We start from the raw sequence: 18,319 nt of genomic DNA on the forward strand, positions 1-18,319 counted from the left end.
TCCCTTGGGTTTAGCTCCCCTTCCTACCTAGAATGTGGGATGTTACTAATCTATATGATCGGCTTTCGTTTTTTACTATATCTGAATAAAATAAAGGGGGAGAATACATCAGTATGAAATCTGATGCTAAATGCTCCTCATTTATTTTGGGGTGAGAGGTCAAGGACAGGAGGATGAGCTGCTGCTGAGTTTCCACATGGCCTCAGGAGTTCGTAGGGCTTACCCCCTTGGTTCTGGAGCCTCTTGCCTCATCCTTACTCTCACATCCTCATTCAAGACTGTGCTGCGCATAGACTTGCAGGAGGCTGAAGAGGGACAAGAAGAGGGGTAGGAAAATTTTCTTGCTTTATAGTTTTGTATAGGTTTGGCTCTGGCTTTAGTGGGGCGGGGGGTGGGGGGGTCCACTGGGAAACAGATTTAAGTCTAAGCTCGAGTTCCCACTCTGGGATCCTCACAGTTTTACATAGGCTGGAGGTGAGCCAAGTGTCCTTTCTATTTCCATTTGGTTTTTCGGCCCCTATTCCTGTTCTGATTCTACTAGACTAGCATAGCCTCTAGAAGATCACAAGCAGCTAGCACAGTCTATACACCACAACTGCTTGTTGAACTAAGGACTTGGCTCCATAGAATATACTTTTGTCCCTCCCCCCTTTAATTATATTTTCTAAGTTAAATGTATTCTCATCTTAATCATGGAAATGACTTCTATTATGGTAATTTTATCTATTTCTCCTTCATCCTTAAAATAGTTCTGACATTACAGCAATTCAACTCTGCATTTCATTTATGAATCATAAATAATTCCACCTGAATAGGTCAATAGCAAACACCTGTGCCCTCTGGAGGCTCACGTCTTCCCTTAGGGCAGCCAGCTGGCGTTAGCTAAACGCCCACTGATTTACCGCGACGGAGCTGTGCGCCCACAGCGAGGCTGACCAGTGCTTACTGCTGAAGATCTGCGTTAACAAGAGAAGAAACGAGGAAAAGGAGAACACGAGTGTTAGTTACCAGTTTATTAGTCATTCTAGTTTTCTTCCAAAGAAAATAGTTCCACTGAACCCTTGGATGGGTGGGGTGGGGGGGTGGGCAGAGGCGGAACAATCAGCTGGTGTGGCTTTGAAGTGTGGCTGCAGGGCTTCCAGCCCTTTCCCAGCTCAGCTGTTGAAGCAGGGCAGCAACTTCAAAGGCGGACTTGCTGTTGTTCCTGCCAGGGGGTGGGGGGTGGGGGGTGATTCCCATCAGTTGGCTTTAGAGAAAAGATGAGGAGGAATTCATCCTCTTCCTTGCCAAGGTTTGATGCTCACCAAACGATCTACCAGCTTTTGGTTCTGACTGTCTCTATCTAGTGGGTGCAGATCAACAACAACCGCAGTCAATTTCTTTGGGATTTACATTTATTTATGTACACTATTTTTACAAATCATCTGAGATGGCCAGTTTTGTAATTTGTCCAGATTGTGCAACATGTCAGTGATACAAGGAAACTGCTCCTGATTACATTTTCTGCTCAAAGACACATAAAGTGGCTTTCCTAAGAGCAAAGCAGAGTTTAAGAAGATTGCCCCCTTGCTGCCCTACGACCCCCTGCCCGTAATTATAACTGTTTACATCCTAAAGTCAGTTTTTCATTCTGTGTATCGGTAGTACATTCAGACTCTTCTGTGAGTCAAGAAAGAGTTATTCCATTTAGTTAACAATTCACCTTGTACAAGAAAGACATTTTTGAATAATATAATTAAATTAAAAGCAAATGTAATTTCCCTCAATAATTTTATTTGGTCTAAACCTTTCCATTTAAAATTTATGTTCTTTACTTCACAATTATAAAGGGAAAAGGAAACAATCCTTGACATATTAACTTTTTTTTTTAAGATTTTATTTTTTATTTATTTGACAGACACGCAGCAAAAGAGGGAACACAAGCAGGGGGAGTGGGAGAGGGAGAAGCAGACTCGCCGCTGAGCAGGGAGCCCGATGCAGGGCTCGATCCCAGGACCCTGGGATCATGACCTGAGCCGAAGGCAGATGCTTAAGGACTGAGCCACCCAGGCGCCCCTACCTCTAACTCTTAAAATTAAGAATAGCTTTGATTCAAAAACTAATTCTGGGACAGTGATGCGCACAGGTAAATTTCCCTGCCACCACCTCCCACCAACTCTTATTTAAATAAATATGAAAAATTAGGTAAAAACATTTCAATGTACGGTACAAGATATGAGTCTTCAGGGAAGTTTATTATGCTAGAAAAGTGTAAGTAACCAGACAGTCACATTAAACGAGAGTTACATGACCAAAAAAGCAAGTTGGCAACACTAGTACAGAGGTGCCCATTTATTCAGCAGCATGGTTCCAGCATGGCTCTAGCATGGTCCAAAGAAGACTGTTCTGGTGGGAATGAAACTGTGGGATTAAAAAAAAAAAAAAAAAAGCAAACAAACTCCTGGGAACACAATGAAGGGAAAACATTCCAATCACAGAAAGCTCCCACAATTAGCAGATGGGCATGCTTCATGAAGAGAGTAGAAAAGACAGTCTCCTGTGCAAGTTCGGAAGAAGCAAAGATCGTTAATTCAATTAAAGTGCGGTGACGACAGCAGGGAGAACACAAATCCGTCCACTATCCATATTACATTCATCACAGAATACAGCTAAAGAGGATTATGGTCTTCCAATGATGGGATTTTTACTTTTTAATTTTGCAAAAATGTTTAAACCAAAGTGGCATAATCTCCAGAGTCTCACTTCCAAAGATGTATTTTTATTCCTGACTGATTGTATCCTGAAGAAATCAAAGGTCTTCACAAGGTAAAATCACCATCTCTAGTTATATTCTATCTTTCTAAATATGTGCAGACTCTCTGCGTCCAGGTATTTTGACTGCTCCGCCCCCCTTTTTTTTGTATAATAAATGACTTGGAGATGTAATTTTAAAAAGCAAAACAAAACAAAACAAAAAACTGGGAAAAATGACAAGTAAAATGATTTTAGGGACATAGGGTTTAAAAAGAAAATGCTGTTCATGGATTTAGTATATTTAGGAGCTTACTACCACACTGCTGAACCATGACTTATGTTGTTCATTTTCTGTGATTTTATTCCAACGAGAGTTGCACACTGTCAGCTTGGTTTTGTGGCTGTTGATAGTCATACTTCCTTGCTATTAAAAAACAAAACAAAACACAACAACAAAAGAAAGAGATAAAATTAATAAAAATAGCAAAATAATTATTAGTTAACATCATTAAATTGCAGTCAAGTCATGATTCTCAGTAAAGAATTAGCTTAGAATTAATATTTTTTTCATTAGAGGAAATTTATTATACTTTGTAATCCTTAATTTCTCAACACTGCTGATATCTATTTTTATATATTTACTTTATTATTATTATTTGTATATCAGGATTATTCAGAGCTTTAAACTATAAGGTAACCATTAATTAAGCTATTAAAGTTAATTAATATTTTTAAAAAAAGATTTTACTTGTTTATTTGAGAGAGAGCATGTGTACACGAGTTGGGGGAGGGAGGGGGGAGGAGCAGAGGGAGAGGGACAAGCAGACTCTGCGCTGAGCGTGGAGCTGGATGCGGGGCTTGATCTCACAACCCTGAGATCATGACCTGAGGCAAAATCAAGTCAGATGCTTAGCGACTGAGCCATCCAGGCGCCCCAAGTTAAATTAACATTTTATAATTTCCTTCTTTCTTATCTCCCACTTCCACCTTAAGATAAGTTAATAGTAATGCTTTTGTCCGCATCATAAGGAATTTGTATTTCAACTTTTAAGTCTAAGAGACTTATTATTGAACATTGTCAGTGATATAAACTAGAAGAAAAACAGATACTCATTCTGTATTTTTTTTGTACTTCTGAGAAATGTTTATTGAAGAAGAATGGTTTTAACCTGCAACTAGAGAAAGTATGGAGTTAAAATCTTTGTGAATGTCATTCCTTGCCTAGAGTTAAAACTTTCACTCTATTCTTTAAGTTTTAACTAGCCAAGAAAGAGATACTATTTATTTATGCTACTCAGGGTGCATCCAAATTTTTGTGGCCTAAAGTTTATACAATTTTGGGGGTCCTCTTTAAGAAAAAGAATTTTGTTATTTCCTCTTGAACCGCCAGACTGTCAGGACTATATAGGTCACAAACACAGAATGATCCAATGTGATGGGATTCATTAAATGTGCAAGTCCACACATATACTATTTATAAGAAAAATGGCTTCTAAAGATGTTTGCATCCTAGTCCCCAACATCTGTGGGTATGTTACTTAACAGGACAAACAGGACTTTGAAGATGTGATTAAGGTAAGGATCTTGCGAAGGGGAGATTACCCTGTATTATCTGGCCCAACCTAAACACATGGGCCTTAAAAATCAGAGACCCTTTCCTTAGTGCAGAGAAAGACTAAGAAATAAAAAAGGAAGAATGATCAGAAAGATTAAATGCTGCTGGCTCCCAAGATGGAGGCAGAGGGCCATAAACCAAGGAATGTGGTGGCCCCTAGAAGCTGGAAAAGGCAAAGTTACAGACTCTCTTCTAGAACCTCCAGAAAGAGTACCCTACTGACACCTTGGTTTCAGACTGTTGTAGGACTTTTCCGCTACAAAACTGTAAGATCGTACATTTGCGTTGTTTTAAGCCACAGGATTTGTAGTAACTTGTTACAGCAGCAGTAGAAAACCAACGCACCTTACAAACACAGGAAATCTGATAAAAATGATATATTTTATGGCATTGCCATCAAAGAAGAAAAAAACCTGTACACTTGGTTTGTAATAGTATATTTATGTTACTGAGTGTATTACTGATAGGAAATAGCTTTGTTTTGACTGGGCATCCATGGAAACTTAATTCTTTATAATTTTCCGTATAGAGCTTCTGGCTCTGTACTTTTGTTTTTTAGTATTTAAGTTTTTTTAAAGAACTTTTTTTATCGTGGTAAAGTATACACAAATATTGCCATTTTAACTATTTCTCAGCGCACAGTTCATAGTGCTTTGCAACCCTCACATCCTCCCTCCACAGAGCTCTTCCGATCATCCCAAACCGAACTCCACACCCATTAAACAATCACTCCCCACTCCCTCTGGCAACCATCATTCTACTTTCTGTCTCTGCGAATTTGCCTCCTATAAGTAAAATATGTGTTCTTTTGTGACTGGTTTATTTGCCTTCATAAGAATAATTCTGAAGCATAATGTCCTCGGGTTCATCTGTGCTGTAGCATGTGTCAGAATTTCCTTCCTCCTAAAGACTGAATAACATCCTATTGTATTTCTCTACCACATTTTGTGTATCTGTCAAGGACACTTGGGTTGTTTCCGCCTTTTGGCTATTGTGAATAATGCTGCTATGTTAAATTTTCCTTCTTATTTTGAACTGGTAACATATGCAGATGGTACAAAATGCAAAAGGAACAAAGAGGAAGCAGTAAAAAGTGTATCTTCCTCCTACCTGATCAATCCTGCAGCTACCCACCCACTTCCTTCCCCTAAAGGAATTGCTCTCACTAGTTAAGATAAAATTTGTGCTTAAGACTTTAGAGGTTCTACTTGTGTTTATGCATGTATATATATATATATATATATACATACGTGTTTATGTGTATACACACACACAGACACACACACACTTTTCTATTTTTCACCTGAAATTCTGTTCCACCCAAGACATATACTAGTGATATCTCAGTGATCATCCTTTCTTGCTTCTTTTTTTTTTTAATTTAATTTTATTATGTTATGTTAGTCACCATACATCATTAGTTTTTGATGTAGTGATCCACGATTCATTGTTTTCGTATAACACCCAGTGCTCCATGCAGTATGTGCCCTCTTTAATACCCATCACTGGGCTAACCCATCCCCCCATCCCCCTCTTGCTTCTTTCTATGCACACACACACCTGAGTTTTTACTGTAGACATCTTTAAAAAATGTCCAGTCTTTTCCCCTTAAATCCCACACAATCCCATCAAGGTAATGAATGTTAATAATCTGATGCATATCTTTCCAAGCCTTCCTCCATGCTTGCATAATTATATAGAACATTTATATTACACATAGATAACACAACGGATATTTTGGTCATTCGATTTTATAAGAGTAGCATCCTGGTATATATACTATTTTATCTTGCTCTTCTCACTTAATAATATACCTTGGAAACTAAACTCATTCTTTTTTTTTTTTTAATTTTTAATTTTTTAGAAAGATTTTTATTTATTTATTTGAGAGAGAACACGCATGAGCAGGGAAAGAGGCAGAGGGAGAGGGAGAAGCAGACTCTCCACTGAGCAGGGAGCCTGATGTGGGACTCAGTCCCAGAACACTGAGAATGACCTGAGCTGAAGGCAGACACTTATCCGACTGAGCCACCTAGGTGCCCAACCACAACTCATTCTTTTAAATGGTGGCATAAAAGGCTGTGGCTTAGATGTACAATTCGTTCTGGCTCCATACATTTTAAACTTTATTTCTTTTCCCTGACATACATACTCATAGTGTTCAGTACTATATGACATATTAATATTGAGACATGAACTCTGGCCTTGCACATTGATATCGCATGCCATATTCCTGAAAGCTGTTGGGTTTTTTGTTTGTTTGTTTTTTAAGTAGGCTTTTTTTTTTTTTTTAACAGGGGAAAGCGTGAACGCAGTCCCCCACTACCACAAATTATGCAGTTGAGTTTCCCACATTTGGGGAAATCGCAGGGGTCAGCACATCCGGAGTGCAATGGATAAGCCTCGCCCTGGGAAAACCACCTTCGTGATCATGGTATCTCCCCTGCCAGGTAAGTAGGCTTCATGCCTAGCATGGAGCTCAAGGCAAGGCTTGAACTCACGATCCTGAGATCAAGACCTGAGCTGAGATCAAGAGTGGGATGCTTAACAGTATGAGCCACCCAGGTGCCCCTGGAAGTCATTCTTATTTTGCTTTGGCTTGCAGTAATTTAGTTATAATAGAAATGACTGCAAACTCCTTAAATACAAAATTCAAACCCAAACTAAATGCAGCTCCAACTCAACCTCAGCCAGATCCCCAAATGCTCTTGGTCACTTCAATGCTACTCCACATGAAGGGATGTGCAGAAGAGGGCAAATTAGAAGAGATAGCAATCTTAACTGATGGTTAAAACATTGAAATTGTGCAAAATTTAGAAAATTATCATCATATGAGCACATTTCTGGGCTGTTCTCAGGGTCCTGGAAGGGCCCCGTACAAGCAAAGGGTCCTGAAGCTTCAACTGCAAAGGGTCCTGAAGCTTCAACTTCACAGCAGATCTGCCTTTGCTAATACTGTGCTGAGCATCTAAAAAAGGCATTACGTTTTCATTACGAATTATTTCTGATAACCTTTTGCTAATCGAACTCAATTCCAAAAAATCTATTTTAAACATGCCTCCATTCAACACAGAATATACTTACAAATGGAATACATTTCCAGTTGCTGTCTTAAACGGATTTTGCTTATTGTGTCATAAAAGCTGGGCTCTGATAAAGTTTCTGCTGTAGGTGGCACACTGAATATCCTCATAATTTTCCTTTTATTCCTAAAACATAAAACCAATATGTAAGGGAGATTTATATTAATAGCTACAGGACCGTACTGGACTCAGGACCATAGTAATCAGAAGCTACATTAAAAGGACTTAAGTAACAATGAGCTCATCTTCTCTTTTGTCTCTGTTGGATGCTTCCTTGGCTCAAGTGTTCTTCCCTTCACTAAAAAGTATGAAGCTGTCTGTGTACGGCCACAGGGCTCGAAGAAAGTGAAGAAAGCTGAGCACAGCCACTTCATACAACAAAGTGACGTACCTCTGCTGTGCTTCCACTCCTGTCCCCCTCCAAAAACGGCTGTGCTTCCACTCCTGCCCCCTCCAAAAACTGCTGTACTTCCACTCCTGCCCCCTCCAAAAGTCTTATATGGCAAAATGCACCAACTAGAAAACATCTTCTTTTTCTCCTCCCTCTGGTATCATCCAAATAAAGCTAAATTACTGGGTTAGAGAATAAACAGAATGCGAGTGGATCTTCATTTTGGAGAATAATGAATCACCACATTTCTTAAATACAATAGCATGGCCTTAGTGGGTCCATCTACTTAAAATCAACAACAGTGTCTCTCTGTTTTTAAAACAGGATGGTGGGGAGGAGGTGGGGGCTGTTTTTGGAGGAAAGCTGTTACCTGTGGAGCCTTCTCTCAGCCACTCCCGAGGCCAGGCTGCCAATGGGCCAGCTGCTCTGGGGCTCATGTGGCCTAGAAGGGCAAACCTGCCTGTCTGAGAGCGGGTGCTCCCCGGGCAAACATCAATTATTTCTCAATTACTAATTACTCTGATCTATGTAATGCTTTTCTAACCTTGGTAGAGAATACCAAGAAGCATGTGGCTATAAGGAGAGGCGACTTGGTCCAACTAATACCGTTTTTCCTCCTCAAAGCACCCACCTCTCTCTATATATATATTTAAAAGAAAGGAGCCAGGGAATATGGAAAAGAATAAAATATGCTACAACATCTGGAATTAGAGCAGGAAGTATTTATTGAGGATTTACACTATGTGGCACACCAGGGACACAAAGGTTAAGGGTCAAAGTCCTTGTTCTGAAGGGACTAGTCTTTGTGGAACAGACAGACAAGTCGTCAGATAATACCATTATTATTCAGTAAGTGCTATGATACGGTTGTGTCCAAGAATCAGAAGGGAAAACTTAAAATGTGTGAAGAGAGAATTGCTAAAGACATAGGGATTAGGGTTTCTGCATTTCAGGGACACAGGCCAAAGAAATACGCTCATCCAAGAGTGACAGTGAACCCAGGCTGGATGACCAAACTGAGCTGTATTAGAAATGATAGAATGGGAAGGCAAAGCCAGTCAGGGTGCCCAGAGCTGCACTTAAATCTCCAGCTCTTAAAGCAATGGGCTCTTCAAAGCCAAACTGGCATCCAGGGCTCGAGAACAGACCTGAGGAGACAGTGCTTTCCTAGCAGGAACAAAAATGCTTATGAAATTATTTGTGTGCATTTAATTCGGAACAAACAAACAAACGTGTCAACTTTTGAAATACTAAAAACTTTACCTCTTGGCATACATGAAGAGAACAAAGCTAACAAGGATCACTACCAGGTAAACATTGGTGGCTTCGTTCCAGGCCTCATGAACGCTATAATCCATAGAGCCATCGTCAGCCATCACCCCGTAACCTCCAGGCATGGGGCTGGAAGAAAGATAAGAGAGCAGGGTTTCTCTTAGTGAGTGGTGGTACGACCGTCTCTGCAGAAGGGCTGGCAAGCATATGGCCTACTGGCCAACTCCAGCCTGCTGCCTGTGTTTGGATGGCCCAGGGGCTAGGAATGGTTTTACATTTCTAATCGGACACATTTTAAATGGCTGTAGGTACCTGTACAATATCCTTGCTTTTTGCTTCCCAGCCCTCAAAGCCGAAAATACTTACAATCTGGCCCTTTAAGAAAAAGTTTGCTAACTCCTGGTCTAGATGACTAGGGTGTGTAACATATTTCCCCTTATTTTTGATTTGGAAACATTTTATCTTCTGCATGAAGGTGAAAACTGGAGTTTAAAAATCCTATTACAAAAAGATAACAGAAAGGATATATGGTTGAAATGTTATTGCCCAGTTTCTGAACTGTAGCTATCACCCAAATGAAAGCACCCAAATATTTGAAAACACAGACCCAAACAACAGGCTGTGATATCAAAAAATCGTGTTGTGCTCATGACCGTAGCCTAGAAAAGATGAGACAGCCATCGCAATGCTCTTCCACTGGCCTCCCCAGCAAGTGGAAAACGTTCCGAGCTTTATCTAGTTTTGGCCTCCTGGCCAAATGTGCTTGAAAGAAGCTATGGGATAAAAAGTTACTTTTTGCTATTTACACAGCTGTGACTTCTATTCAAGGAAACGCATTCTTTGGACATTCCCACAGAAAATAAGAGTGGTAAGAGCAAGTGTATCAAATAGCAAGTAAAAGAGTAATTGTTTCCTCTTTGTGTTTGGAGTTAGTTTAATTTTTCCTTGAAGAGAAAGTTCCTCCCTTCTGTTGGACATACAAGGTAAGTCTGATAAGTAAAATGACCTAATATGTGAAAGAAAACCAAAAGCATTTTTTTAGACATTCTATAAGGAGGAGGAGAAAAACTGAACAAGTGATAGGTGATCAATGTACTGTAGCTTCTAGGTGTAAGACAGTCATTTTCTAATTCCAAGAAAAAGTATCTGAAATGTCCAAGAAATTGTTTTGCAATTTTTCTCTAGACATCCTACAACAATGAAGGCATTGCAGACATTCTTGCACTAAGATATCTTCCAATCTCCTGTAAGCCTCCAAAATGTTCTGTAATGTAGATCTGGCTTAGTAAGTTAGTAAGTGTACATTAAGGGCAGTGTCTGTTTGCTTTCTTATAGCTTACCTCTGCATAAAATGAATAAAATTCTCCCGTAAGTTTGCTCCTAAGCCAGGTGGCATGTTTTCCCTGTTCTGACATCTGAAGTTTTTGTCAGATGTTTGGGGACATATTGTATTCATTTACGATAAAGTGAGTATCATGAATGATCATTTAACTTAAACTCTAGACACTGAGGTCAAGAGTGATCTCTTTAAAAGACCTATTGGTGTCTGATGAATAATAAAGATTGGTCTTGTAAAAAAATTAGCCAAGTAATAATAAAAACAGAATTTACTTTAAATCATAAAAATTTATACATGCAAGATCTAATTATTATTTAAACATCACACCATACCCAATTCCTTGATATTAAAGACTGGCTACGGATTTTCTTTTCTTTTTTTTTTTTTTTAAGAGAGTGGGAGACACAGGGAGATTTGGTATATTCACAGTTTTAATTCTTATTTCTTAAAACTGAACTCGAGTTTCTCTGAAAGTAACATTATGATTCATAGTAAGTAATCAGCCTATTTTAGAAATGGAAACTTTTGGACGACAAGACACTATAATTGTCTTTATGATTTATGGAATCTAGAATTTTACTCATGCTGAAAAGTAACAACAACGAATGTGTTTTTGGCAAAGAGAGATGACTTTGGATGTCTGATTTGAGATGCTGCAGAAGGCCACTGACGATTATGCCACAAGGGTGGTAGGTTTCAGGATTGGGAGCTATTAAACTCAGGAAGAAACAGGGAACATACAGCAATGGCCACTAGAACATTTTGCAGGTGTCCTTTACCTGACAAATCACGGAAGTGTTTCCTACTTGTTTTCTAACACCTGAATGGATCTGAGCCAGGTTAATTTCTTGCTTCAATTTCTCACAAAATTCTGTTCATGGGCCACTTAAAAAGTGGGATATTCCTACAGGGCTTGTCTTCATCCTGCTACAAATATGCCAGTCTTGAATTGTATTTAGAGAAGGATTTTGAATTACCAGTGACCCAGAATGGTAAAATTTTAACATGAATTAAACAACATGTATTATACAACATCATTGGTATGCAATGACACTACCATCCCACAGTTCCAGGGACACGCACTTGAATTATTTTTAGTACTGTAGTTGTGAGAGATTTGCACCCAGGGTAGGCCTTTCCTGGCCAGTCCTCCATCATGACCAATGGCATGACTTTGCTAGACTGCCAGGAATAAGGAATGGCCTTGTCCGGAGTCATAGTACAGACCCATGGCCCACATGTGGCCTGAACTCTGACCGTCACCTAGCACGCTCCAGTCTAACCAAGTGTCACATACACACTTGCTAAGCAGTTACTTCATACCACCACAGCCTTCTTCTAAAGCAAAATGCCCAGGGGCATTACAATGGTTCATTCCTGGCAAGTTAATGCTTCAGCAAGATCACTAACGTAGCTAGCCATGTGCTTGGATCGTCATTCAGGGCTCTTTTGAGAAAACTGAACATTTTTCACATATTTTTCCTGGACACTAATGCTTGAACCATTTCAGTAAAGAGCTGAATTAAGACCCAACTAAAACATTAGTATCCAGAGACAGAGTTCCCATAATATGGCAATTAGGGCTTGGTTTAATTTGATAAACTTTTAGGTTGAGAACTAGGAGAAAATTTTCCAGGGATCAAGTGACTATATCATAAATTTTAAAATCAGTTTCCTGATTTTAGGTTCCTGATACCATGTCTAGGTGGTTCTAAAATTGAGTATCACTTGTCATTATGCCTTAAATATTATCATTTTTGTCTCTTAGACCTTTGCTATCTTAATACAAATTCAGATTAGAATCACTTATACAGTTCCTTACAACACAATCCACTGAATAAATGTAATTTTCTTTCTCTGTCCTCTGAAACACTGAAGGTTCGGGTTCCTAAAGCAGAAGGGTACAAGGTAACAGGCCTTCAACCATGAGGAAGAAGGCAATTTGTGGGTTTATGAGTAGGGCAGTCCACATACTGAATTTTTGTAACCACCCTGCTGGGAGGCACTGAATTCCATTTTACAGAAGAAACCGGGAAGGTGGTAGCGGTGGTTATGTAACTTGCCCAAAGTTGCACAGGCTAGGGTTGTCACATGTAACTGACTCCCAAACCTGAACCCTTCCCAGTCGTGACCCCGGTTCTGTGACACCCGCTCCTCCCGGGAAGAAATCCAGTCGCGCGGGTATAAAACATAATCCCCTCCCGGTAAGTGACCACAGTAAGCCTCCAGAGCTGCTGGGACATCTTTTGCGTTTCCGCCGCTCGCAGGCTGCGGAATCACCTGCGGAATCTTAAAAACACTCGCGCGAAACTCCAGCCGCCCCGGGGCCGTCTCGCCCCCACCCCCGCTCGCGTTGCCACGAGGCTGCTTCGGTGTGTTGTCTGCATCTCTGGCACTCGGAGCCCTACTATTCCTTACGACCCCGAAAAGCTCGGTGCACTGGCTGGACGTGTAGGAGCCTCAGAGCCCCGAGCTGGGGGCGCGCGGCGGGCAGCGGTCCCTCCCCTCCCCCGCGAGGCCCCGGCGGGGCGGGGCGGCGCGCGGGCGGGGGGGCGGGGCCGGGTGACGCGGCCCCGCCTCGGGCCCGGGAGGCGCGGAGACGCGGGTCCACTCACGCTGCTGGCTCCGGAGGCGGCACGCGGCCAGGCTACTCCGCTCGGGGCTCTTTCCCCCCCGAGTCGGGGCGGACGCGCGGGACCCGGTTACCGAACGGACCTGGACGACCTCTGCCTTCGTCATTTCCTGCCGGCCCGCCGGTTTCCGGATGAAACGAGGAGCCAGGTCTTTCCCCCCGCCCCCCTTTTCAGTTTTTGAACGGGAGCGACGCAGCGACGGCTCCGGTGCCGCCCCCGGGCGCGTGAGTGGAGCCGGGCTCCCTTCCCCTCCCCCCGCGGCGCGTCACCGCCGTGCCCCCCCCCCCGCCCTCCGCGAGCCCCCGGCCCCGAGCCCGGAGCCCTCGCGGGAGGACTGGGCGGGCCCGGGGCGCCGGGCGCTGGTGATGGCCGTGGGTCTCGCCGCCCCCGCCTGGAAGTCCACGTGGGTGTAGCTGTGGTGTGCCAAAACCGGGCGAGAAGTAGCGGGGACAGGTCATTACCCGGGAGTTCCGCGCTTCTTCCCGCCCCACTTCGGCGCGCCCGGGCGTGACTCAAAGCGTGGGAGGGGGGGAATGTGCATTGTCCCACGAATCGGGAGTAAGCTGGGAAACACGAAGATTTTTTTTCGTAATGAGGACATAGAGTTACTTTTAATATTTACTTTGATACTTAAGAAAGCGTATGCTCTCCAAATTGTCTTTCCATTTCCCCTGTCATAATGAATGATGCGTGGCTGAGACTGTTGAGGTGTTTTAAAAATTGGATGTCCCCAGGATGCTGCAATATTGTCAGTTGAAATGATTTTTGTGTCTTAAAAAAAAAAGCTGTGTATAGGGACTTGAAAAATATTATTTTCTAGCATAAGACAGGTAATGAATTTATGCAGGATTTCAGCATCAGTATTGAAGTAATCAGATTTCAGCAGTTGGTAGCAGCCTTGCGAGTAAATGGTCACTTGTCCACATGCTTGAGGTCTTAGCTGTTTATGTTGAGCTAGTTCTCTAGGGTCAGCTGACTGCTAAGTATAATTCGTCTTAGACCTTGTAGAAGTTGTAGTCTTAATAAGCAGAGGTAAGAGCTAACATTTAGCCCAAATCCCTTAGCAAGTTTTCTCTGCCTTTTTTGTGGCTCTTTCTGTTACAATTAAGCTCACCTTTGTCTGAAGAGCTTTACTTGGTGCAATAAGGTACTAGCTTTATTTACAGTATTAATGCATGTTAGTTTTTACGCATTATATATACATTATCATATATATGGCTTATAACCGTTTAGTTTGACTCTGACGTTGGAAGAATTAGGAACAATAATGGGTAGTGTTGAGTACTGATGGTTTGCAAGGCCTGTGCCAAATGGTACATGCTTTATCTCGTTTAATCTTCTGGGGTAACTTTTGCATAAGCATAGGTTGCTCAAAAATTTTTGAATACATGGGTTTGATTTGAATAGGTCCAAATGTGGAGTATGTACATTAATTACTTCTGTTTCTGCTTTTGTGAAAAAGGGTGTTGGCAATATAAAGTGACTCATTGAGTAAATTAATATGTTTTTCAAGTTGGAAGATGGCTTTAAAATTGCATAGAACTGCAATTAGTCTCTCTATTTGGGGATTCAATAGTTTCTAAAGCACTGTGTTTCATTTATCCAAGTTCCCATAACACACCATCATCATCCAATAAACAGGCTATTCTTGGACATTGGAAGAAGGTAAATGTTGGGGAAGCCATAATGGCCCTTCTGAAAGGCTCCCTCCTACCATATTTTTTCTAAGTGGCATTCCTAATTAGGGGTTGACAAATGACAATGAAACAGGAAGAGTAATTCTCCAATACCAGTCCAAGGAAATAAAAATCAGCTGGTTGGTTATTACTTTGTTGATGAGTCTAACATTCGTGGGTATATGAAGAATGTTAGATTATCTGCACTGTAGGGTCTCTACCTGATTTTTCATTTGCCTCTAAGTATCATAAGCAGTTTGGAGTCCAGTATTTTGTGCATTAAGAAGTTAACATTTTGGATTGTATTTAGTTGAGTAGTTTTGACTTCCTTAATCAAGAAGTTTATTTTGACTGTTTCCAAAAATACAATGTAATGATTTGTATAGGCATAACAATGATGAGAATGATAGCGAGGTCTAACAGTTTGCATCTTGTGAGAGTAGAAGTAGTTGAAAAGGACTGGAGAGGACAGGGGAGGTGCTTGGAAATGCGTCTTATTTGTGATGAGAGCATATTGGATTTAACCTGTCTCCTGATTCTAGTGGCCCATCGTTGGAGAGGAAGAGATTGGGAATGCTTTGCCAGTCAGTATTTATAAGAGGGCTACTTTACCTCCAGGCCTTCTCTTTGGGGAGGGGATAAGTGGAGAGCTGTCTTCAATGGAAGGATATAAGAAGAAAAAAATGCACATATTTTCTTTTGGAGTTAATATTTCCACTCATCGTGACTAACTGATTCTTGTCATCTTGTCACCACATGCATCTTGAGGCACTTTCCTAGTAGATATTTGATATTTGTGGGCAGCTGCTAGTAGATCAAGTAAAGAAAGGCAGGGGGTGGACTGGGGGTGGAGACGAAGCTCAAGGGTATACAGCAAAGCATTAATATAAGGCTTTTCGTTTGGGCAAAATTTAGGAACTGGGCCTCCAATGGCCTCTGTTATGGAAATATTCCGGTAGTATTAACTCTATGTGTTTAAAATCTCTTGTATGTTATTTGTATCCAGAAATATGGAGAATATCCCTTTGATGTGTTTTATAAACAGTGGAACATTTAGAATACAGTACATGAAAGTTACTGAATTTTTTCACATCAGCCATTTCTGTATGTTTGTCGTCGTTGGAAAGTCAGAGCGACCCTAATGCCAGCATTGGCTCCTGTTTGTAAGGCATTTAAGCAGTGTGGTTTCATCGTTTTGGAAGACAAGCTCTTCTCATTCCGTCAAAACTTGGCTCTCACGTGGAGTGCCCTTTAAAGCTCCAGAGTGCAGGGATCTTTTCTGTCCCTCATTGCCATAGCTCCAGAGCCTGGAACACAGCTTGGCATATGGAAGGTATGCAGTGACTATTTGTGGAATGAACAAAAATACATTGGAATCCTCTTTTCTTTTCACTACTGAAGATCCCACTTCAGTTTAGGGGCCGGGCCACTCCAGCTTTACCTTCTCCACAGAATCTGCAGCCCACAATAAGCCCTTTGAATGTTAGATGTTTATGCCACATACTTTGGTATTTAATCTTTTATGGCTTTATACTGTTATATAAGCATTTCCGTATTTTGTTTCCCCACCTAAAATAGAGGCTACTCGAGGGCAGAGAATATATATTTATAAGGTACTATGTTTCTTTGTTCATCCAGTATAACAATATGTGCAGAGTAGGTTTATTTACTTATTGAGTGAATATTAGATACCATAGGGGAAATGTCAGAGGTACTGAAAATGTGGTTCCAATCTTCAAGTAGGTAGTATTTTAGTAGGCAAACATTGTGTACACATGTGAAACGGTATGAGAATTTGTAGCTAAAGGAAACAAAGTAATAATAAGAGCTAACATTTATGTAGTGCTTAAATGTGCCAGATACTGTTCCAGGAGCCTTTGCCTGTAATCTTGTAACAATCTTTTGAAGTAATAGGTACAGTTAGAATCCCCTTTTTTTAAAATGAGGAAACTGAGGTACAGCAGGGTAATTAAGTCACTTGCCCAAGATCACAATGCAAATAGTAAGTAGGGAGACTGGCTATGAACCTAGGTGGTCTGGCCCCCCAGTCAGTGTTGTTTCTGTGGGAAATTTACTTTATCAAAGAGAGATCTGAAAGTTGACACTACTTTTTCAACTGTAAAAGACTCTCTTTCAGATTTCAGAGTAGCATAAAAGATTGCAGTGAATGTGCTGTAGAAACAATGCTGTGGACTTTCCAAATACAAGCGGTTGACAAATGGTTACGGGGCATTGTGGTTTGAAATGACTAAAGGCAAGGGGACAGAAACTGAATTTTGAATCTCAGAGCTGAATGAGGATTATAACTCTTCGTAGGTATTGAATTCTAGGACAGTGATTCACCAGGACATAGGACGGTGACTGTTTATTAATATAGTGTCAAAAAACTTCCGTGAAATATAATACTGAATGATACTTGATGTCTTACTGCTTTTCTTTTTTAAACACTTATAGATTTCATCCCTAGTGGTAGTAATTTACCAGGAAGTGTTACTGAAAGTTTCCTGTGCACTTCTATCCATTTGCTTTGTCGTTACGTGGAATCTCGATCCGCTTTTTCAGCTTGTCTTGGGCAGTAGAGAACACTGTTGGGGCCAGGAGACCTCTTCAAACCAAGAAATATTTCTTTGCTGGAAAAAAAAATGTAAATTGTGCTGTTGATTGGGTGACAGACCTGGAGTGAAGCATTCTGAAGCTGTGTGGAATTGGATGAGGGGCTGCCAACAAAAGCCAGCAAGATGAAGAAAAATGGGATTCTCTGAAAACCCACTTTTGTGTCCCTTTTGTCAGGAGCTGACAGTATTGTTTTGGGGGTGTTGGGCATCAACAGAGTCACTGAATCTAAACGACTGCAGAGATAGGGGCGTACATACATCAGCACCCCCACTGTCCAGGAATCAGAGGAGGAAGTGCCCTTGAATGAAGCACGGGCCACAAACCCGGTTAGCTGCAGCCAGGGAGGACACACGCTCTGCAGGTATAGTATCCTGTGTTACAGGTCCTTTCTGCTGGGCAGGAGGTCATGTTGTTTGTCTTGGGGATAGCTTTGTAATTTGAGTCAGTGAAGCAATGACCTGCTGTTGTCACTTTAATATCAGCACATATTTTGGCAGGCCTGTCAGAGAAGCAACTTAGAACTATGGATATTGTCACACCCTTGTGTTCTATTTAAACATCCCAGGAAATGATTGGAGTTAAAATAATCTATGTTGAAGTGTTTATCCGATTGACATGTTAGCTTTAATCTTAATTTCAGGTTCTTCTCTAATGGGGGGTTTTAGGGAAAGAGAAAATGAAGCACTGATTCATTTATTTTAGTTCTATCAGTAAGGGGTAATTTAATAAAATCTCTACTGCCCCATTTGATGAATTTTATGGTTGTAGAGCTGGATCCTGAATGTGAGCCAGTGTGATCTAGTGCGGTGGTTCTTTAAGTAGGAAGGAGTACATCAGAATGATTCTGGGTTTATTATGAAAGTAACAGATATCTTAGCCTAACCCTAGAGATTCAGATTCTTTAGAGCTGGGCCTGGGCATCTGTATTTTAAACCATCCTCAAGTGATCCTAGTGCCCGCC

At 41.2% G+C, this 18,319-nt stretch overlaps 2 protein-coding genes and 1 non-coding gene across 12 annotated transcripts in view; 1 reads left to right on the forward strand and 2 right to left on the reverse strand.

Annotated features, from left to right (window-relative positions):
- Positions 1-2,216: 2,216 nt before the first annotated feature.
- On the reverse strand, positions 2,217-13,546 carry SMIM19 (small integral membrane protein 19). Of its 6 annotated transcripts, none has more exons than XM_036102330.2 (5): positions 13,049-13,189; positions 9,086-9,223; positions 7,433-7,557; positions 3,069-3,157; positions 2,217-2,400 (listed from the first exon to the last, which is right to left on the reverse strand). In XM_036102330.2, exons 2-4 carry the CDS (start codon positions 9,217-9,219, stop codon positions 3,093-3,095), a joined length of 324 nt encoding a protein of 107 aa, XP_035958223.1. In that variant the 5' UTR covers positions 9,220-9,223; positions 13,049-13,189; the 3' UTR covers positions 2,217-2,400; positions 3,069-3,092. The 6 variants fall into 6 exon arrangements, with proteins under 6 accessions (XP_035958223.1, XP_077925694.1, XP_035958222.1 ...); XM_078069568.1 differs by having other exon boundaries at positions 3,050-3,157; XM_036102329.2 differs by having other exon boundaries at positions 3,047-3,157.
- Positions 6,643-6,806, reverse strand: LOC118542299 (U1 spliceosomal RNA). The gene has a single exon (XR_004920516.1). It is a non-coding gene; the product is annotated as a U1 spliceosomal RNA (small nuclear RNA).
- The window catches only part of SLC20A2 (solute carrier family 20 member 2), a 105,276-nt gene continuing 99,627 nt past the window's right edge, over positions 12,671-18,319 (forward strand). The window contains exons 1-2 of one of the 5 annotated variants that reach the window (XM_078069566.1): positions 12,671-12,805; positions 17,197-17,719. The gene's annotated coding sequence lies outside the window, so the exon portion shown is untranslated. Of the gene's footprint in view, positions 12,806-13,073; positions 13,291-17,196; positions 17,720-18,319 lie in introns of those variants that run through there. The other 4 variants (XM_036102319.2, XM_078069567.1, XM_036102321.2 and 1 more) reach the window with 4 other exon arrangements.

Source organism: Halichoerus grypus, chromosome 3 (assembly GCF_964656455.1).
Source record: "Halichoerus grypus chromosome 3, mHalGry1.hap1.1, whole genome shotgun sequence".
Classification (NCBI taxonomy): Eukaryota; Metazoa; Chordata; class Mammalia; order Carnivora; family Phocidae; genus Halichoerus; species Halichoerus grypus.